Source organism: Macaca fascicularis, chromosome 12, assembly GCF_037993035.2.
Source record: "Macaca fascicularis isolate 582-1 chromosome 12, T2T-MFA8v1.1".
Lineage (NCBI taxonomy): Eukaryota > Metazoa > Chordata > Mammalia > Primates > Cercopithecidae > Macaca > Macaca fascicularis.
Genome location: NC_088386.1, coordinates 97,218,945 through 97,241,816, shown reverse-complemented (window position 1 = coordinate 97,241,816; position 22,872 = coordinate 97,218,945). Strand labels below are relative to the sequence as shown.

General features: G+C 40.4%; 2 protein-coding genes across 8 annotated transcripts in view; one reads left to right on the top strand and one right to left on the bottom strand.

Annotated features, from left to right (window-relative positions):
- STRADB (STE20 related adaptor beta) overlaps positions 1-19,931 on the bottom strand; it is a 29,450-nt gene extending 9,519 nt beyond the window's left edge. The window contains exons 1-4 of one of the 2 annotated variants that reach the window (XM_074009750.1): positions 19,564-19,931; positions 16,844-16,950; positions 12,247-12,327; positions 943-1,042 (exon numbers count right to left, since the gene is read on the bottom strand). In XM_074009750.1, the coding sequence (XP_073865851.1) occupies positions 943-1,042; positions 12,247-12,327; positions 16,844-16,855 (193 nt within the window). In that variant the 5' untranslated portion in view covers positions 16,856-16,950; positions 19,564-19,931. The remainder of the gene's footprint in view (positions 1-942; positions 1,043-12,246; positions 12,328-16,843; positions 16,951-19,563) is intronic. The other variant, XM_005573924.4, reaches the window with a different exon arrangement.
- A 310-nt stretch (positions 19,932-20,241) lies between these two features.
- The window catches only part of TRAK2 (trafficking kinesin protein 2), a 76,271-nt gene continuing 73,640 nt past the window's right edge, over positions 20,242-22,872 (top strand). For 4 of the 6 annotated variants that reach the window (XM_074009745.1, XM_005573926.4, XM_074009748.1 and 1 more), the window contains exon 1: positions 20,242-20,350. The gene's annotated coding sequence lies outside the window, so the exon portion shown is untranslated. Of the gene's footprint in view, positions 20,508-22,872 lie in introns of all 6 variants that reach the window. The other 2 variants (XM_074009747.1, XM_074009742.1) reach the window with 1 other exon arrangement.

The window sequence follows — 22,872 nt, the reverse complement described above, 5'->3', positions numbered from 1 at the left end:
AGCAGCAGTCGTCAGAGCTTCCTGCAGTGGGCCAGCGTCTGGTGGCGGGCAGTACATTCACTAGGCTGCTCCTATTCCACAGTCCTGGTTCTTGTCATGCAGCTTCTCTTGGCTTCTTCCAAACCTATTTCTCTAGCCAATAATTCTGTGAGTTAGCAGCATTGTTCAAATATTCCTTTTTCACTTAAGTTAGCCAGGATTGTTTATGTTGTCTATAACAAAACCTATGACTAGAATATCTAGCAAACTCTTCCTCATTCAAGATCCAGCCCCTTTTTGCCATTTCTCTTAACTCCCAGAGGTGGTTCGTTGTATGCTCCATCTTCTCCATTCCCATAACACTTAGGACATACCTCTACTAAAGTACTATATTGTGTCTTCATCTTCCTAGAGATGATGTCAATTCCAAGTGTTCTCCTATGCTTTGTTCCCCTATTTGTTTAACAGATGTTTCTGAATATTCAGAGCAAATGTTTCACATATGTAAAGCTATAAACAATAACCCATCCTATTCCACACTTAACTGAAAAAGCTTTCTATTACAAATGGGATTTTAGATAAATTTTTAAACTAAGAAGCAATTTAGTTAATGGACTGTGACTGAAAAGATTTATCTGACTTGATTTTACTTCATACCCAGTAAAAATTATACCCATAAAATAGATGCTTCCCCCAATAAACACACAAATAATAAGTATTTAGTGTCATCCTCATGTAAATGTACTTCAATGGAAAAGTAAACGTTCTAGACAGTAATCCTGAAAAAATCTGAGTCATTATTTTAAGATAGACATAAATTAATTGAATCCACTTGACTGACACAATTAGCATCTAGTTTTATGCTGGAGGTAACAACAGAAAAAACTTGTCTACAAAATAATATTTTTGTCATCAATTTAATTTCTAACACTGAAGGGTCAATTAGAAATTCAGAATTATTACCTATTTCTACTTGGAGCTCGTAGTGAGAAACGTTGGTGGAACATACTACTTCGCTTGCTCTAGTGGATGGAGGTGACCAGGAAAGGGTTGGCTCATCAACCTGCATTTGTTTTTAAAGATAAAAACAAAATAGATGAAATTCTTGGTCCCCCTGCCCCAATATAAAACACTGGTGTTATATTTTCAAACACAGAGGTGCTCATTAGGAAGGTACTGCAAGGTGGCTTAAGAGACTGTTTTAAGATCTAAAAGGAATTTACCAGTTGCTCATTGATGTTAGTTAGAAAGCCATTAGCCTATGGAGAGGGCAGGAAAAGGAGATTTACAGATAGCAAGGAATACTTTCCAGTGTAATTTCCAGTAAAATGTTTAGGAGTTGCGAAGAATGTTAATTCTTCAGGAGAGCTGACAAATGTACCAAGCGAAGAGCTGCAGAGACCTGTGAGGGATATTCTATGCTTGTGCTCTTGCTTCAAGCTAGAGCCATATTTTGCACAAGGTACATGCTCTGCTAGTGAAGATGTTAACAGTCAAGGAAGAGTTTCCAGACTGCAGCCTATTAAAATTGCTGATGAAGTTTTTAGCAAGATGAATCAGACAGGAGGTCAGAAAGAAAAATCAAAGGAGATAGACCTCCTAAGTGTATGACCAAGTACTGATAGGAGGTCTCATGGTGTGCTTTGGAGTGAGAGTTAGGTTTGCACCTGAATACAGTGACAGTGAAATAACATGAAGGTATGAAAAAGAAGACGCCTAAACTACTGGCTTCATATGATAGCCATGAGGGTCTCCCAATGGACGTAAGTACTCCAACTTAGGAGCCTCTACAGACAGGTGGCAGGGGAAGGAAAAAAGGGGAAAAATAACATTACTATGTGCTAGGAATTGTGTTAACTCCTTTTCACATTCTTAGTTAGCTCTTTTTAATCAAGAGACAGACATGGAGTTTGAAACAGTCACAGGATTAAATGTTCCCTAAACTTTAAGAGAGCAGGAAAAAAGGAATTACAAACCCATGGCTAAAGATGAATAAGGGTGACTATTGTTCAAGAGGAATGAAAGAATGTAAAAAGAAATTCTACTATACGATTGGAAAAATCCTGATGAGAAAACAAATCAAAATAAAGCAATTTAGTTTCTCTTTTTTTCTGCCTCTTTACAATCTGATGGAAGCAATTCAGTTTCTTTAAAACAGGTAGTCTCCAGATAAACTCAGATTTAAAGACCACATAAAAGAGACAGAAAGAAAATATAACAGTTTTAAAATTTTTTAAGTGATATCAACCTGTAAGCCTGTCAGGAAGGCTAAAGACATAATGAACTAAGGCTCATAGTTCATAGGCTTGGAAAAAACAGCATAATGTTATGGGGTGATGGACTAAAATCAGAACTAATCAGCGTCTATTTTGCTTCCATCTATTCCGTTAGGGAATTAGTCTTATTTAAACTAGAAGGGACACTTGTAAATAATACTTGTAAATAAACTTGTAAGTAAGTATTCAAAGCTCTAAAAAGGTTGTTTTAAATAGGTTCAAATCTCCAGGCCCAGGGCAATTACACTTAGGATATGAAGTTTGCAACTATGGTAGAACTCAGATGAAAAACCAGAATAGAAGTAGCAAACAATGACCCAATTTTCAAAAAGGGAGAAAACTACAAAGGGGCAAGCTTGATGCTGCTGCCCAGTAAAGTCAGAGATCAAATTATTCGATAGGTGAACTATGGGCACTTTAAAAAGCCACATGGTAATCCCAAGAAGACAACTCGGATTTACTAAGAGCAAATCTTCCCAAACTAACCCCACTTCTCTTTTTCACTTGATGACCAGTTAGATGATAGAAAGCAAAAATTATGGCAAAGTCCTTGACTTTGCTCTGTTAAACTTTTTAATGACTTCCTGAAAATGAAACAGGCTGGCTTGAAAAAAGAAAAAGTATGGATCATGCATTGCTGGGCATAGCTAATTACCGAAAAAAAAAAAAAAAAAGGCAGGACTCACAATCATCCTGCAACTAGAAGAATGGGCCCAGTTCAATAAAATTTTACAAGGATAAATGCAAAACCTTGCACTTAAGTTAAAAAACAAACAAACAAAAAACAATAGCCTAAATACAAAATTGAGGATACCAGGTTTATGACTTGGAGGTTTCAGTCAATAGCATGACAGAGAAGGTTAAATAAAAGCATAATATGGAGCTACATTTACAGAAGCAAAATTGAGCAGACTGGAAGAGACAACAGTTTCACTGTGTTCTGAAATGATTAGATAGTATCTGGAGCACTATGGATAATTGAGACACCACAGTTTAAGAGGGAATTATAAAGTGGTGACTGTAAAATGGTGATGCCTGGAGAAGGCCAACCAAGTCGGTGAAGGTTCCAGCAACAATGGAGGAGTTGAAAATATTTAATCTGGAAAAGAAAATATTAAGAATATATATAGTTGCCATTTGCAAGTGACCAAAAGACTAATATAGAAGGGTAAACAATTGCTCAGCGAGAAGAGCTGAGATCAACAGATAGAAGCTCCAGGAAGTAGATTTCAGTTCCGCATAAGAAACGTGGAGTAACCGGTGCCATCCAAGTGTAGTTCAGGCATCAAGCTGCCTCTTTCCATTATCCTCTCTCCATTGATATATTTGGAGGTTGGACGACCACCATTGACAGTAGTTGAGCTACACGGAGGTACAAGAACTGGAAGTGAAGAGGGAATGGTCAGCAATTGGAAGGCTAGAAAAAGAAAAGTTTTGATGCCCACAAATGTCTGCTTGCAGTGAAAGGAAGTACTGTGATATGAATTTCAAGTACTTTGACAGCTGTCATTAGTTCTCCATTATACATTAAACTGCCTCTAATGATTTGGTTTCCCATGTAACTTTTCTATAAGGGTGGATTGATGATACAATGTAAGGGCACCATTTCCTCTGGCACTGGGAGACTGGGTTTATAATGAGCTTGATTAATGTGGATCTGATACTGAAATATGGATCCACTCTAGGTTTGCTGACTAAATCCAGTTTCTGATCCAAGAGGCTGAGGAACATCATGGTTAAATAATCAAGCCAATGAATAGCACTCTGAAGTGTTTTCAGAGAGATCCTGCCAGACTTTTACTTGTGGTGAAAAATACCTTTCTGTATGTTTCTATTTTTCTGTGATGACTATTTTTCTACAATGGAGCTCTTTTTATTTACATTTCTACAATGAACTCTCAGAGATATTGTAGAGAACACTCCCTACATAAGTTGAAAATTAGACTAGATGGCCTCTCATGAATCACTGTAATGCTAAAATTGCATTATTTTAAAAAGCAGCATCTCAGGTCAAACACCACAGCCTTTCATTTGCAAAGGTTAACTATAGGAAATGAATTTTCCTACAGATAGAGGGGTTTCCAAAGTTACAGGAGACACAAATCACTTGGAAAACCAGATTGTCCCCCAAACATGATATTTTAACATAAAATTTAATCCTATCTACAAAGTCCAGGCCAATGGAGAACAAGCTGTCCAAAGAAAAGACAACAGATGGTGTTTTACAGCATGACTCAGAGAGTGCACAGGGAAGTTTTTCTAGTCATCAGGCACCAGTTTCCAGCTGGTGTCAACTTACATTATACAACTTTTCCAATTCATGTTTCCACGAGAGACTTCAGATTATGCTTCTGCTTCTCTCACTGAAGATTTTAGTCTAACTCTACTAACAGAGAGGGATGTGACATTTCAATCCTTAAATTATAGAAAGGCTCCAACCTGGAGGTTTAAAGGATTCAGGTGGCAGCTGTGAACATTTGCTTAGTTCTAGGCCTCTCTCGGTAACAGCATGGAGACAAGAATCACTTTACTTTCTGCCTCACCCAAAGGGATTTACTTGAATTAAAACTCAGACTGTGAGGGAGGTGGAGAAAGATAGCTGAATAGAACCCTCTAGCAATCTTCCCCCACCCTTCAGGAACACCAAATTGAACAACTATCCAAACAAGAAGGCACCTTCGTAAGAATAAAAAATCAGGTGAGCTATCACAGTACCTGGTTTTAACTTCCTATCACTGAAAGAGGCACTGAACAGGGTAGGAAAGACAGTGTTGAATAGCTGATGCCTCCCCTCCCTCATCCCCTGGGGAGGGAGAGTGCAGTGATTGTGGGACTTTGCACTGGAACTCAGTGTTGCCAGTCACAGCAGAAAGCAACACAGTAAAGAATTCAGCCACCGCCCAAGGAGGGAGTATTTAGATCAGCCTTAGCCAGAGGGGAATCACCCATCCCAGCAGTTGGAACCTGAATTCCAGCAAGCCTTGTCTGCCACCACAGGCTGAAAGCCTCTGGGGTCCTAAACAAATCTGAAAGGTAGTCTAGGCCACAAGGACTGCAATTCCAGGGCAATTCCTGGTGCTGTGCTGGGCTTGGAGCCAGTGGACTTGGGGGGCCCATGACCTAGTGAGACACCAGCCAGGGCAGCCAAGGGAGTGCTTCTGTCACTCCTCTTCTAACCCCAGGCCGTGCAGCTTGTAGCTCCAGGAGATTCCTTCCTTTCCCTTGAGGAGGGGAGAGGAAAGGGGGCTTGGTCTTGAATAAAAAGGACTTTGTCTTATAACTTGGATTCCAGCTCAGCCACAGTAGAATAGGGTACCAGATTCCTGAGGCCCCCATTCCAAGCCCTAGCTCCTGGACAACATTTCTAGACACACCCTGGGCCAGAAGGGAAACTGACCTAGTTCTGGCAGGATCCATCACCTGCTGACTAGGACCTTGCGCCTTGAATAACCATCAACACTACCCAGGCAGTACTTGCTGTGGGCCTTGGGTGAAACTCAGGGCCATGCTGGCTTCAGGTGTGAACTAGCACATTCTCAACTGTGGTGGCCACAGGTAGAGGCTCCTTCTGCTTGAGTAAATAGAGGGGAGAGTAAAGGGGGCTTGGTCTTGCAGCTTGGGTACCAGCTCAGTCACAGTAGGCTAGAGCACTAGGCAGACTCCTGGGGTCCCTGATTCCAGGCCTTGGCTCCTGGATAGCACTTCTGGACTGGCCCTGGGCTAAACGGTAGCCCACCGGCCCTGAAGGGAGAAACCCAGGCCTGGCAATATTCACCACAAGCTGACAGAAGAGCCCTCGGGCCTTGAGTAAACACTGGCAATAGCCAGGCAGGACTCTGCTATGGGCCGGGGACAATGGTGGCCATGAGACTCCTTGTGCCTGAGGAAAGGAGAGGGAAGAATGGGAAGGACTTTGTCCTGTGGTTTGCGTGCCAGCTCAGCTGCAGTAGAATAGAGCACAAAGTAGATTCCTAAGGTTCCTGACCCATGGCCCTGCCCCCAGAAGGCATTTCTGGACCCACCCAGGGCCAGGTGGGGAGCTCACTGCCCTGAAGAGAAGGACACAGCCTAGCTGGATTCAACACCTGGTGACTGAAGAGCCCTTGGTCCTTGAGTGAACATCCAGCTGGGCAGTGGTGGCTGCAGGCCTGGGGCAAGACCCAGCACTGTGCTGAGCTTCAGGTCTGACCCAGTGCAGTCCTAGTTGTGGTGGCAACAGCAGTGCTTGTGTCACCCCTCGCCCTGCTCCAGGCAGCTCAGCATGGAAAAAGAAACTGTTTGGGGGGAAAGTAAGGGAAGAAAACGAGATTCCCTGCCTAGTAATCCAGGTAATTCTCTCAGACCTTACCCAAGACCACCAAGATGGTACCTCTGTGAGTCTGCAAGAGTTACAGTTTTGCTGGGCTTAAAGTGGTCCTAATGCAGATAGAGTTGCAGTGACCAAAGACTTAGATCACAATACTCAATTCCCTATAAATACTTGGAAAGTCTTCCCAAGAAGAATGGGTACGAGTTAAGTTCAGCCTTCAAAGACTACGATAAATACGTAACGCTTCAATGTGCAGACATTAATGAACACCTACAAGCATCAAGAACATCTAGGAAAACATGATTTCACCAAATGAGCAAAGTGAGGTACCAGTGACCAATCCCGGAGTGACAGAGATACGTGACCTTCCAGACAGAGAATTTGAAATAGCTGTTTTGGGGAAGTTCAACAAATTTCAAGATAACACAGAGAAGGAATTCAGAATCCCATCAGATAAATTTAACAAAGAGATGGAACTAATTTTTTAAAAATCAAACAAATTCTAATTCAACTGACATACTGAAGAATGTATTAGAGTCTCTCAATAGCAAAATTGATCAAGCAGAAGAAAGAATTAGTGAAATCGAAGATAGGTTATTTGAAAATACACAGAGAAGACAAAAGAAAAAAGAATATGAAAGAATGAAGCACACCTATAAGATCTAGAAAACAGCCTCAAAAGGGCATATCTAAGTTATTGGCATTGAAGAGGAGGTAGAGAAAGATATCAGAATAGAAAGCTTATTCAAAGGGATAATAACAGAGAACTTTCCAAACCTAGAGAAAGATATCAATATCCAAGTATCCAAGAAGTTATCCAAGTATCCAAGATTATCAATATCCAGTATCCAAGAAGGTTATGGAACACCCAGCAGATTTAACCCAAAAAAGACATTTAACAATCAAACTTCCAAAGGTCAAGGATAAAGAAAGGATCCTAAAAGAAGTAGGAAAAAAGAAAGAACATATAAAGGGGCTCCGATACATCTTGCAGCAGACTTATCAGTGGAAACCTTACAGGCCAGGAGAGAGTAGCATAACATATTTAAAGTGCTGAAGGAAAAACCTTTTTTTTTTTTTTTTTTGAGACGGAGTCTCACTCTGTCACCCAGGCTGGAGTGCAATGGTGCGATCTTGGCTCCCTGCAACCTCCACCTCCTGAGTTCAAGCGATTCTCCTGCCTCAGCCTCCCGAGTAGGGGGGATTACAGGCGTGTGCCACCACGCCCAGCTAATTTTTTGTATTTTTAGTAGAGATGGGGTTTCACCATGTTAGCCAAGATGGTCTTGATCTCCTGACCTTGTGATCCGCCCACCCTGGCCTCCCAAAGTGCTGGGATTACAGGTGTGAGCCACCGCACCCAGTGAAAAACTTTCACAGTTTATCCAGTGAAAATATCCTTCAAACATGGAAGGAGAAATAAAGACTTTCCCAGAAAAACAAAAGCTGCGGGATTTCATCAATGCCAGACCTCTCCTACAAAAAATGCTAAAGGGGGTTATTCAGTCTAAAAGAAAACAATGTTAACAAGCAGTAAGAAATTATCTGAAGGTACAAAACTCACTGGTAATAATAAATACATACATAAAAACAGACTATTATAACATTGTAATTGTGGTATGTAAACTACTCATATTGTGAGTAGAAAGATTAAAAGATGAACAAATAATAACTACAATACCTTTTCAAAATAGCATAAGAAGATATAAATAGAAACCACAAAAAGTTAAAAAACAGGAGGAATGAAGTTAAAGTGTACAGTTTTTATTAGTTCTGTCTTTGCCTGTTTGTTTCTGCAATCAGTGTCAAGTTGTCAGTTTAAAATAACATGTTATTTGCAAGCCTCATGGTAACATCAAATAATAAAATCTACAACACATATACACAACAAAAATGAAAAACAAGAAACTAAAACATACCACCAGAGAAAATAAACTTCACAAAAAGGAAGAAGACAGGAAGGAAGGAAGGAAGAGAATACACAACAAATAACAAAAGCCAGCAGTTAAGTCCTTATCAATAATAACACTGAATGTCAATGGATTAAACTCTCCAATGAATAGACATACAGTAGCTGAATCAATTTTTTAAAAAGATTCAATTATCTGTTGCCTACAAGAACCATACTTCACCTATAAAGACACTCATAGACTGAAAATAAATAGGGTAAGAAAAATATTCCATATAAATGGAAACAGAAAAAGAACAGGAGTTGATATACATGTATATCAGGCAAAATAAATTTCAAGGCAAAACTTATAAAAAGAGACATGGAAGGTCGTTATATAATCCTAAGCTTAAAAAGAAAAAAACTGGAGGAATCACATTACCTGCCTTCAAATTATACTACAGAGTTATTGTAGCCAAAACAGCTTGGTACTTGTATACAAACAGACACACAGGCCAATGGAACAGAACAGAGAACTCAGAAATAAATCCATACATCTACAGTGAACTCATTTTTGACAAAGATGCCAAGAACATACACTGGGGAAAGGACAGTCTCTTCAATAAATGGTGCTGGGAAAACTGGATATTTGTATGCAGAAGAATGAAAGTAGACCCATATCTCTTGTTATATTAAAAAATAAAATTGAAATGGATTAAAGACTTAAATCTAAGACCTCAAACTATGAAATTACTACAAGAAAACATGGAGGAAGTTGTCCAGGAAATTGGTCTGGGCAAAGATTAATTGAGTAATACCCCAAAAGTAGAGGCAATCAAGCAAAAATGGACAAATGAAATCACAGCGAGTTAAAAAGTTTCTGCAGAGCAAAAGAAAAAACAAAGTGAAGAGACAACCCATAGAATGGGAGAACATATTTGCAAATTACTCATCTGACAAGGGATTAATAACCAGAATATATAAGGAGCTCAAATAATCCAATTTTTAAAATCTAACCATCTGATTTAAAAATGGGCAAAAGATCTAGAAATAGACATTTCTCAAAAGAAGACATACGGTTCTGGGCACAGTGGCTCACACCTGTAAGCCTAATACTTTGGGAGGCTGAGGTGGGAGGATCACTGGAGGCCAGGAGTTCCAGATCAGCCTGGTCAACATAGTAAGACCTCTTTTAATTAGCTGGCTGTGGTAATACATGCCTGTAGTCCTAGCTTATCAACAACCTGAGGTGAAAGGATTGCTTGAACCCAGGAGTTCAAGGCTGCTGTGAGCTATGATTACACCACTACAGTGTAGACTGGGTGGCAAATCTTTTTGGCCATCTCCAAAAAAATACAAATAAAAACAATTGTTCTTTAAAGATGACATACAAATGGCAAACAGGTATATGAAAAACTGCTCAACATCACTGATCATCAGAGAAATGCAAATCGAAACTACAAGGGGATATCATCTCACCCTAGTTAAAATGGCTTTTATCCAAAAGACAGGCAATAACAAATGCTGGTGAGGATATGGAGAAAAGAGAACCCTCATATACTGTTGTGATAATGCAAATTAGTACAACTACTATGGAGAACAGTATGGAGGTTCCTCAAAAAACTAAAAACAAAAAACAAAAAACTACCATATGATCCAGCAATCCCACTGATAGGTATATATCCAAAAGAAAAGAAATCAGTATATCAAAGAGATATATACACATCCATGTTTATTGCAGCACTATTGACAATAGCCAAGATTTGGAAGAAACCTAAATGTCCATCAACAGATGAATGGATAAAGAAAATGTGGTACATACGTACAATGGAATATTATTTAGCCATAAAAAAGAATGAGATACTACCATTTGCAACAACATGGATGAAAGTGAAGACCATTATGTTAAGTGAAATATGGCAGGCCCAGAAAGACAAACTTCACATGTTCTCACTCACTTGTGGGAGCTAAAAATTAAAACAACTGAACTCATGGAGCTAGAGAATAGAGGCCAAGAAGGGGTGGGTAGACTGGAGATGGTTAATGAGTACAAAAATATAGTTAGATAGAATGAATAAGATCTAGTATTTGATAGCATGACAGAGTGACTACAGTCAACAATAACTTATTGTACATTTTAAAATAACTGAAAGTATAATTGGAATGTTTATAACACAAAGAAATGATTTATGCTTAAAGTGATAGATAACCCATTTACCCTGATGTAATTATCACATATCATATGCCTGTATCAAAATATCTCAAGTACCCCATAAATATATACACCTTCTAAGTACTCCAATTAAAAAAAAAAACCCCCTCAGATACTACGTCCTATTTTATGAAGAGACAGGTAACCAGAAGACTAGAGTATTAATGAATAAAAAGCCAAATAACAGAAATAAAGACAGCTGAAGATAGGGCTGGGGGTTAAATTATAAGCAAAATTAACTGGGATTCACTCATTTTGTAGTGAATAAGGCATTTGCAAGGTAGGTTCCATTCTGTAGTAAAAAAATGCAATATAAAGTATGGAATAAGGAGAAGAAAAGATCCCAAAGAAATATCCTAAGATATATCTAAGATATACAGAAGCAGAGCCAAATAAAAAGTATAAGTGGAAAAGCTTCATAGATACAATATTTGAACCAATTCTTTATGGATGAGGAAGAATTTCAGAAGCAGAAAAGAAAAAAGAGTATTTCAAGTAGAGAATGAAACTAAGACATATTCTACACCAGCTAAGAGCCCTCATATTATGCTAATTCATACTTTATTCTATAGGCTTTAGTAAGCCAATGGAAGTTTCAAAGCTGGAAAGCGACACAAGCAGGCCTGTATTGGTAGCAGTACTGAACACTGAACAGATGTGAGTGGTGGGAGAAGACTATGTGTGTGTCTAGGAGAGTAGAGGCAACGAGTCCACCTGCAAGAGCCCGGGTGAGAGACAATGAGACCTGAGCAGTAGCAGTGCTCATGTGAAATAGGGGATAGACCCCAGGGCATTTCAGAGACAGATTCAGAAGACTTGGTGAATAATAAATATGGGGGCAGAGGTAGAGGCCGTGTGAGGAGAACTCTAAAGTTTCTAGTTAGGATGACACAGTGGATGACTTTTCATTAGCCGAAGTAGGAAATACAATGAGTTGGTGGGTTTAAAAGAAGATTAAGGTTTTATTCAAACTGAGTAGTGATGCCTTTGAAAAATCCAATCGGAGGTATTCTAGAGGCATGTCTGTTGCCCAGGAAAGAGTCTGGGGTAAAAATCTGAGAAACATCAGTTCTGCTTGATACCAGGGTCCCCTCAGGAAACCTGTGGTAACCCCAGGACAAACTGAAATCTGCAGGAAAGGGTCTGGGGTTGCAGGTAAAAATTTGAGAAGCATCAGTTCTGCTTGATGCCAGGGTCCCCTCAGGAAACCTGTGGTAACTCCAGGACAATCTGAAATTTGAACAACTTAAGTCATAGGAACAGGTAAACTGCTTAGGAAGAGCCACTTTAGGAAGAAGAGAAATGGCCAGTTATAGACTCCTGGAAAATGGCAGGAGAAAGGAGAAATAGTAAAAGACACTGTAAAGAAAAAGAAATAGAGGAGAACCAGAAGTGAATAGAAGACAAAGTTAGAGCATTAATTGTACTCAACCATTTTTTTTTTTTTTTTAAAGATGAGATCTCACTATGTTGCTCAGGCTGGTCTCGAACTCTTAGGCTCAAGTGATCCTCCTGCCTTGGCCTCCCAAAGTGTTGGGATTACAGGTGTGAACCACTGCATCCAGCCTAACCATTTCCTTACCAAGTATTGATGGATACTGGTTTCAGACTGTTTTTCAGGTCTGAGTGATTCAACTTGTGTTCTTGAAGTGCAGAAACAATCCTGGAAGTCAGAAATGCATTATATAAGTGAAAAATAAGTTACAGTTAAGCAGGGGTGGTGTGTAGATACAAAAAGGTCTAGTGACTAGAGTGGGGAGCAGAGAGGAAGGGCAACATGCAGGAACCTGGAATTGAAGCCAGGATCCACATCATGGGGGAACTCAGTGTGGAACAGAAGGGAGAAGTGGCTGGGCATGCAGACAAACTTCATATATGTTAGCATTTCACTTGGTGCTATCGCTGATCCTTGCCCTCTTTTCTTGATGTCATAATAATTCATTTTAACTGTTGGTGTTGATTTTTAACTCTGTCTGTCAACACCACTGAGGTTTTCTTCTGAATATTTAGCCAAAGATTATTCTGCTGTATTCATTAAAATTATTTTTATTTTGATCCTCAGCTATCTTCTTAAGTATAGAAACCATGTTTATTCACATTAAGCCACATATTGAGTGAAAAAATAATTATTTTTAAAGGTGATAAACATCTCTAATTACAACTCAAAGCAAATTAAGAGAGACTTACTTTTATCATCACAATTTACATTTTTCTGCATATTTACCCATGGTTCTATTATTATTTATTGCCAATAAAGAAATGTAACACCTACATGTGATTTATCACATCATCAATCAGTGGGGTGAAGCTGACCTTATACTATTTAGGAAGAAAAAGTATGTCAAAAGAAAAGTATAAACACATTGTATGAGAGGCTTTTATAACAAGATATTTTCAGTATCTGAAAAAATTTCTTTCTTTTTTTTGAGATGGAGTCTCCCTCTATCACCCACGCTAGAGTGCAGTGGTGCAATCTCAACTCGATGCAACCTCCGCCTCTTGGGTTCAAGCAATTCTCCTGCCTCAACTTCCTGAGCAGCTGGGATTATAGGCGCCTGCCACCATGCCTGGCTAATTTTTGTAGTTTTAGTAGAGATGGGGTTTCACCATGTTGGCCAGGCTGGTTTTGGACTCCTGACCTCAAGTGTTCCACCCACCTCAGCCTCCCAAAGTGCTGGGATTACAGACGTGAACCATTTCAAAATTTTTCATTTCAAGCATCTTATGGATATTTATTTTTATATAAACATTAAGGTACAATTTCAAATGAGTCTCTTAAGATATGTCTACCTATGTCTACTTAACACTTTGTAGTCAATTACTTAAAAGTAAGTTTCCTTTTAAGAAACGTCAGAATTTCTCACTAATCAAACTAGTCATTTTCCCAGTTAGCCTATACTGCTGATTATTTTAACTTGAATTCCTACAGTCTGTATACTTTATAAATCTATTACAAAAATTTGGCATATATTCCCACTGTTTGATGTAAAACTCACCCTGAAGAATAGATGCTAACAATGTCAAGATAGCTGTACAACTGATTCCTCTGCAGAGTTTCTAATGGCTTCCTAGGGTGAATAATATTTATAATAAAACAGTTTTTGAAGATTATTACTGCTGTTCATATTGAAAATATCCACCAGCTAGGCAGGACATTTATGTATTGTTTGGTATTTACGTATTTTTACATTTAGCTTTAATTTTTCATAACGACCATTAATACCACTGCAAAAGAAGAATTAACAACAGGCCTAACTGCTATTCTTAGAAAAGAGCTGCTTATAAGGTTGACCCTTGGCTAGTATCTGGGAACTGGGATTTTGTGGAGGTTCCCTTCATAAGAATCGCTCACTGTGTCTAAACCGTTCATGCAAATAATATGGTTTATGCTGAACACCTGGCTTTTTTTCTGGGAGACTGGAATTTTGTTACTTGCTAGCAGAGCATGCCTACGTGACAAGTCCCCAATAAAAACCTTAAGTCCAAGTCTCTAATGAGCTTCCCTAGTAGACAACATTTCACATGTCACACCTCTGGGGGAACTGTGCATATCCTATGGGACTCCACTGAGAAAAGATTCTTGAAAGCTTGCGCCTGGTTTCCTCTCAACTTCACCCCACACACCTTTTCCCTTTGCTGATTTTGCTTTATACCTTTTTGCTAATAAATCTTAGCTGTGAGTATGACTGTATGATAAGTTCTTTGAGTCCTCCTGGCAAATCACTAAACCTGAGGGTGGTTTGGGAGAACTCTGACACAGCCCTCAAAATACACTCAAGCATTTAAAGAGCCGTTACCTCTAAAAAATGTGCATCACTTTTTTGATGAAAGAGAATTTAAGACATATTGACCCCATTTTTTTTTCAAAATAAGAGTTGTGATCTATGTTCTCAGTTTATAAAAATACAAAAAACATTTTATAAACTAATATGGCAGGCTTCTGTTGCATCATCTTTATATAAAATTTTCACAGCCTAAGAAAGTGATCACTATTAAATACGAAGACAGCTAAAACCAGCCAATATAAGGAAGATATTTTTGCTCTCTCCACCTAAAAAATGTTAGCATGTTCATTAGCTGCCCATATTATAAAAATCATAAAATAGTCATATCTTATCCTTCAAAACATTTTTATATCCACACTGCATCAATCAAATGCTGGTGAACATAATAGCTCATGAAGAATCTACAGGCTAATTTCTTTCAGGCAGTATAATGATTTAAAATCATCCAGAAGAAAGCTCCCACAGAACATTTTTGAATATCATTTCTTTGTCCATTATCATAATAGCCAAGTAAAAAGTAGTTAGACCTTATAAAGAAACTGCATTTCTCCTTTGAAAACAGCATTTCTTAGTTCTCAAATAGAGGGTAAAACTTGAATGGGGAGGAATCCTTAAGTAAAAGTATCAACTTTATCCCAATTGCATAAATTTCTCATTTAGGAAAAAAAGTAAATATTTCGATTCAAAGAATTTAAAATATTTCACCATTGCAGAAAAATTGATTTAAAGTTAAAATCATTAACAATATAAATCACCCATGATCACATTCTATTATTTTTCACAAAACCCATAATTATGGAATAATAAGCTAAGACATCCTTTTTCCAAAATTTGAAAACCCTGGGCAACACACAGCCCTCTGAATCTCAGAATCCTCACCTATCAAATGAGGGGAATAGACTAAATGCCCTTCTATATCTTTTCCAACTTGAAAAATTGATACAAAATTGTAAATCTTAAGTAATCCTTTAGAGTAGGGGTCGGCAAACTATGGTCCATGAGCCAAATCTGACCCACCACCTGTTTTTGTGAATAAAGTTTTACTGGAACACAGATACATTCATTCATTTATATATTGCCTATGGCTGCTTTCATGCTAGTACTTCAGCAGAAAAGTAACTGTAACAAAGACCAAAGGGTCTGTAAATACTATCTGGCCTTTACAGAAAAGCTTGCTGATCTCTCCTTTAGAGAATAAGACATTTCACCTCCATGTATTTTCCAGATATATAAAGCTTCTCTTTCAAGTGGTAAAGCTTTACTTTAAACATATAAGTAATTGTATTATGTATTTTCCATATTATTAACAATACGGTCTTCTAACTTCATAGTTCTGCCTCTCAGCCTTGGTAACTGATAGAATAGATTGGCAGGTATGAGTCCAGCTCCAATTTTTTGCAATCTTGGACAAACTGAAAATGAGGATAATGCCACATGCCCTGCTAAACTTCCACAATGTGAAACTATGAAAGAAATATATGAAAGTATTTGTAAATTATAAATCATCATACAAATATACTCATCTTTTTTTTTTTTTTTTTTTTTTGAGATAGGATCTCCCTCTATCACCCAGGTTGGAATGCACTGGCATGATCACAGTTCACTGCAGCCTTCATCCCTCACTCAAGCAATCCTCCCACCTTAACCCTCTGACTAGCTGAGACTACAGACATGTAACACCACATCTGGCTAATATTTTATACAGACAGGGTCTCACTATGTTGCCTAGGCTGGTCTTGAACTCCCGAGTTCAACTGATCCTCTAGTCTTAGTCCCTGAAAAATGCTGGGATTACAGGTGTGAGCCACTACACTTGGTCTACTCATTACTTTTTTAAAAGCCACGTTTTAATATAAGTATTCCCTATTCAAATATTATTATTATGTATTAAACAGAATGAAAGTCCTCAAGCTACTTACTCTAAAGTAGATACCATGGATCTAAATACAAATAAAAAACCAGTTGGCAGCTATACCTCATATTATACTTGATCCAAATGATTTTATTTTTGGTTAAGTCAAAGGGGTTATTTTTAATACTGTTTGGCTTGCTTTTGGTCAGATGGAAATTTGTAAAAGGAATTTTTGAAAGATTTAAAAGATAAGGCATAGCTAACTGGTGTGGGTGGCATATCGAAGTGTAACACCTATGAGAAAAAGTAGATATGGGACAAAGGATTAGAATAATGAGCATATTGAAGTATACGAGAAGTTCTTTATGAAAGAAAAACTCAATGGAATGTAATTCATTTCCCAAGTCCAGAAGTCAATCAGGTTAAAACAATATCTCAGAGCATAAGAATATCCCATCAGAATATCCCTTTTATTATGGCTTGGCATTAACATCCAACTACTCTAACAGAACAAAATCAGATCTATATTTACAAAAACTTACCAAAAGAGACATTGAATCGCTTTAGTTCATACAGAAAGTGACAAAAATCCATCTATTCCAAAGAAGGCTTTTGTTTTATCTTCCTTTCAAGATGCAGATATATCCTACTATAAAAAACAAAAGCAAAATAATTTAGATTCACATAAAAGTTCCTAAAAGAACTAGTTGCCTTAAACCCATCCAATATTTAGGCAGCTATTCCTCTATATTCAATATTTAGGCAGCTACTCCTTGACACGAGGAGACGTTCCTGAAAAGTATCTTTAAAGAGCATTTATTTTTTACTGAACATTATTTGGGATCTGACATGAAAACAAAGAAGCAGAGTGAAAACGAAAAGAGGTTCTAAATATTTCCAAAGCCTCAATATATTTGCATTTCTCCTTCCCTATCTTTTCTATACTGTTTTTTGTTTGTTTTTTAAATAACACTGAGCAAATTTGAAAGCAATATAGAAAACCAATTTTTTGGCCCACTTTATGATATAAACGGTGTCACTTACAATAAACCCCAAGAATTTTCAATGGTTCCACATATTATAACTAAACTCTGAGACTTTCCAAAGCTCTTTCTTATTGGATTAATTACCTCCTAAATCATTTGGGGTCCCTGACCAGCAAATATGGGAGAGAATCAGAGTAACAGACTAGGAAATTAATTCAAGGAGGTACAAAAGCACCATCCACGGTTTCCAGACCTTTACTAATAGAAAGGGTGGCAATCTTGTAAGTTTGTGGGTTCAGAGTATTTCTTTACATCTAACCAACACCATCTCTTTCATCTAAATTGTGCTTCATTATTTCATTTTAATTAAGTCCCCAAATTTGATGAACTCATCTACAAACATGTGAGCAGAATGAGAAAGGGAAGATTTTGTAAACCATAAAAACTATAAAACAATGTCCAATTTTACTGCTAAAGAAAGAGGTGAATTTATTCAGGATGTTAACTGTGAACCAAAGGTAGAGATTGGGAGGAAGATGGACCTGAAAGGTTGTGATCATTTAGCCTGAAAGGTTGTGATCAATTTAAGGCACTGGAGTTAGATGTGCTACAAAAGGAGAAAAGCAATGCCTGCCCTGCCAACCTTCCAGGGTGAATGAGATCAAATGAGTTACATCTCAAAGTGCCCCCTAATTAGCAAACACTGTATCAGCTTGAACTATGCTTTGAAAGGTACACTCAAATGTACTGAAGGCAGTACAAAACAATAAGGCTTATTTGGAAATCAGGTTGTAAAATGTTTCAATAACCATGAAAATATTCATACCTTTTGACCCAGTAAAATTCCCTAGAGTCATCTATTCTAAGGAGATACCCAAGTAAACGAAGAAACTACACACCCACAGTCAATACACTGTTAATCTGTAACAGCCAAGTAATCATTACACAAGTGTTTAATGAATGGCTACCATGGGTCAGGCACTGTGGACACCCACTGGTAATAAGGGCGGACAAGGCCCTGGCCACTTGTAGCTGACCTTCTCACAAGCAAAAGGGTTATGGATGTCATGCTTAACCAAATTTTCTGGTTATCATGATTTTGTATCTTGCTTTTTTCACTCAATGTCAGCAAGTTGTTACTGATTTTGTCTTAATAATGTGAAACTCCATTACGTTGTCTTTTTCTTTCTTTTTCAGAAAAGCTCAGAAGAAACAGACACAATCTGTTAAGAATTGTTAGTAATAAAAGGGTTGTCCCTATAGAGTGGTTTAATCTCAGAGATTTTTGCCTTAGATACACCAGACTACTAAGAGATAATTTTACAAGACATTTTGAGGTCAAGGCAGCAGCTGCACCCAGCAAAGGGGTGGGGGTGGGGGATTTGCTGTTATTATAATTTTCTCTGGCATGCTCTTTCACGAGACATGAATATATACCCTTTCTTAAAAAAAAGTCATATTTAAGAGACCTCTATTTCGGAGTGTATTCACAAGTACATCAGTGCAGTCCCTTGCACTTGTATCTAAAACGCTAATTACAATAAAGCTTTATAAGTAATTTCAGTTTGTTCCATAATAGAATCGTTCATGTGAAGACTTTAATCTGAAAGATTAACACTTTCTGTAGAAATCAAAGGTCGCATCTTCTTACAGAACACAGGCTTTGAGTTAATTTAGGCATTCAACAGAGGCCACTGTTACAGGGAATGCAAAAATGACCCGATGTAACTGTCTTTGTTGAGCTTTAAAACTACTGTAATTTTCAAAGTGATCTTGGGAACCTGTAAAATCTTAACAAAGATCATAGCGACGCACAGCTCGGGAGAATTTTCCAAGCTTAGTGACTCATGCTTTCAACAAATCTTTACTGAGCGCCTACTGTGTGCCAGGCACCGTGCTAGGAAGGCGCCGTGTTACACATCCTCATTAAGTTTTGGGGAAAAGGTACTTGACAACAGACCCAGCAGGGAAAAACACAGGGTTGAATTGAAAAACCGAAGACAAAACGACACTCGAGTATTTGATTTTGTAAAAGGTTCCTTCCTAGTCCTGCTCTGGGGGACTTTGCAGCGAACTTGCAGAAGGCGGCAGATAGAACTGGGGTCTGAGGGTGTCTTTGGTGTGGCAACTCGCCAAGCCCAAGAGAGCGGCCAAAGGTGAGGGCTGCGGGGAGAGGGCGCCCGGGCGGCCTGGGCCCGCGCACCTGGCACGGCCAACCCGTCAGGGACCACTGGGCGGACTGAGAACCCGCGGCCCGGGAACCCGCTGAGCCCGACCTGCACTGGCGCAGTAGCCGCTCGCCACGCCGGGCCGCATTCTTGCCACGGCTCCGCCAGCCGCCGGTGCTCGGCCTGGAGGTGGGCTAGCGCGTTCTGGCCTCGGGCTTCCCGGGCGTGCGCGGACCAAGGCTCACTCCCTCACGTCCCCCACCGGCCCCGACACCTTCCCTTCCCGGGCCTGCCTCCCGTCGTTACCCTAGCGGCGACCACGGCCAGCGACTCTCTTCAGGCTGCCAGCTGTGCGGACAGGGGCGGGCGCCAGAGCCCTGCTCGCGGAGGGGCTAGGCGAGCGTTCTAGGCCCGCTCCCGGCGCGGGGCGCGGGAGGGCGGCGAGGCCGCGACCGGGGCCGTGGGCTTGGAACTCTGCCCCAGACCCAGGCTACCCGCTGGGAACGCATTCGCCCCACCCGCGCCGGGGTCGCGGCCCCGCCTCCCTCCCTGGGGCTGGGCCCCGAGAAGGCGGGGCCTTCGAGCTTGGGGCGGGGCGGGCAGGAAACTACAATTCCCAGCAGGTCTTGCGCTGGGGCCGTGGAGGCCGCTGGGAGAGTGGGTCTCCTTTGGCTTCCCCAATTGTGTAGGGGCTGCCAACGACCTGGTGTCGCCGCAGAACCTAGGTCGCCGAGTGATGATGTTGTGAAGTCGCCCGCCTGTCCGTGCCACGCCCGGGCGGTTGCTGGCAGTGGGAGCAGCGGCGGCAACTTCGGCTGCTGCTCTCGGGCTGCCGCTGCATTAGGGGCTTCCTGAGGAAGCGCGGGCGGAAGACAGAGGATGCCGAGCCACTCCAGTGAGTAAGCTATCCGTGCACAATCCGAACTTGCCCTTGACAAGTTCCCCGGAAGGCGGAGGGACCTCCTTGTCTTGAGCTCCTCCGGTCCCCGGAGGTCACGCGCCCACGACGGAGCCGGAGGCTGGGTGCTGGAGGGCTGGGTCCGGGTCCCGCGGTGAGGAGTGGGTTGTTTCCTAAGTGTGGGTGCAAAGTGATGGGCGCTGGGCGCTGGCGTCGGGATTCAGCCCAGCTGCACATCTGAGGCTTGGCAGCTTCTCATAGCGCCTTATCCTCTGCCAGACAGCATCCATCTGGAGCCCCGTCTTTTAGGATGAGTGGCTTTAGGGTCGGGCATTAAACCTTAAGCCTCAGTCGCCATTTGTGATGTAAGTGGGAGGAGAGGGTATTGGAAAGAGCTCTTTCTGGGTCAAATAGAGTTGGGCTTTTCTTGCAATTGATTTTGAGCCAGATGCCACATATCTTGAAAAACAAAAACGACTGACTTTCGTTTGAAGCCTAAGTAATAGATCTTGGCACATGTCCTTTTTAGTACCAGCCCAAAAATAGTCTTTCAACTTAAAAAAAAAAAATCTGCGTCATAATAATAGGGATAAGTTCAGTTACTTGCTCATTCACCTTTTGCTTAGACCTGCTGTTTCTACGTCAGAAAAAAAAAAAAAAAAAAAGAAAAAAGTAACTTCACAGGAAATTCATCAAGTTGATGGAACGGACCATAGGAACAAAAGGAACACTTTCAGTTGTTGGTCTCCGTAAATTTTCCCGACCTTTAGATCTTTGCTGTTGACTTGGAAGTCTGAGGTACAGTAGTCTCCAAATAGCAGGTTAATGGTGGTGACATGACACTTAAAAACAAATTGTGAAGGACATTTGGTAGTGAGAAAGGTCAGGGATGAAGACACTTTATCATCCCAGCAGTTATTCCAGGTTTTCTTTTTATTTATTTATTTATTTATTTATTTTTTCTTAAGACAGACTCTCGCTCTGTCTCCAGGCTCGAGCGCAGTGGGGTGATCTCGGCTCACTGCAACCTCCGCCTCCTGGATTCAAGCGATTCTCCTCCCTCAGCCTCCAGAGTAGCTGGGACTATAGGCGCATACTACCACGCTCAGTTAATTTTTGTATTTTCAGTAGAGAGGGGGTTTTACCATGTTGGCCAGGAAGGTCTCGATCTCTTGACCTCATGATCCACCTGCCTCGGCCTCCCAAAGTGCTGGTATTACAGGCGTGAACCACCGTGCCCAGCCCCAGCTTTCTATTTTTAAAATTAAGTGATGTCCAACAAGTCTCAGACATTTAACAAACACATACCATGTGAAAGACAGTGTTTTTGTTATCTTGCAGACTTATTCATATGATGGAAGAGGTTTGTTAGAAATAACCGACATTTGGCCGGGTGCGGTGGCTCATGCCTGTAATCCCAGCACTTTGGGAGGCCGAGGTGGGCGGATCTCCTGAGGTTGGGAGTTCAATAACAGCCTGACCAACATGGAGAAACCCCATCTCTACTGCAAAAAAAAAAAATATATATATACCAGTCTGGCCAATATGGTGACACCCCTTCCCTACTAAAAGTACAGAAATTAGCCGGGCGTGGTGGCACGTGCCTGTAGTCCCAGCTACTCGGGAGGCTGAGGCAGAATAATTGCTTGAACCCGGGAGGCGGAGGTTGCAGTGAGCCAAGATTGCACCACTGCACTCCAGCCTGGGCGTCAGAGCGAGACTCCATCTCAAAAAAAAAAAAAAAAACATTAACCAGGCATGGTGGCACCTGCCAGCAATCCCAGCTACTCAGGAGGCTGAGGCAGGAGAATCGCTTGAACCCAGGAGACAGAGGTTGCGGTAAGCCAAGATCGAGCCATTGCACTCCAGCCTGGGCAACAAGAACGAAATTCCGTCTCAAAAAAAGAAAAGACAGAACCAACATTTTAGTATTTGCAATCTGCCAGGCACCCCAGGTGGGAGCTCTTCATACTTTAGCTCAATCACTTCAACAAACCTATCGCACTAATCTGAGGCTCAAAGACTTGCTTATGTAACAAGGGGAGATTTAAATCTAGATCTGCCTTGCTTCAAAGTCACAGATCAGGTAACTAATACGTACTTCAGAAATTACAGACTTTAAAGGTTGAGTGGTTAAAGAGGATTGTCCAGTGTTATTGTCTAAGACTGGTTCCAACACACACCTTGGACATCTGGAATAAGTCCTGAACCCCTGCTTTAGTACTTTTGAGCAAACTGATTCTCTCTGCCTACAATTCCCATTTCTTACTGAACTGCTTAGTAAGCCCCTAAAAGCCCATTCCAAATCCATCTCACTTATGTAAGAAATTATAAGACTGGACTTTTATCAAAAGGTTCTTTCCAGTTAACAGGTTTTGTGAGTCTGCAAATAAAAATATGACCCTGCTGGGCATGGTGACTCACACTTGTAATCGCAGCACTTTGAGGGCCCAAGGCAGGAGGATGGCTTGAGACCAACCTGTTCAACATAGCAAAACCCCATCTCTACCAAAAATAAA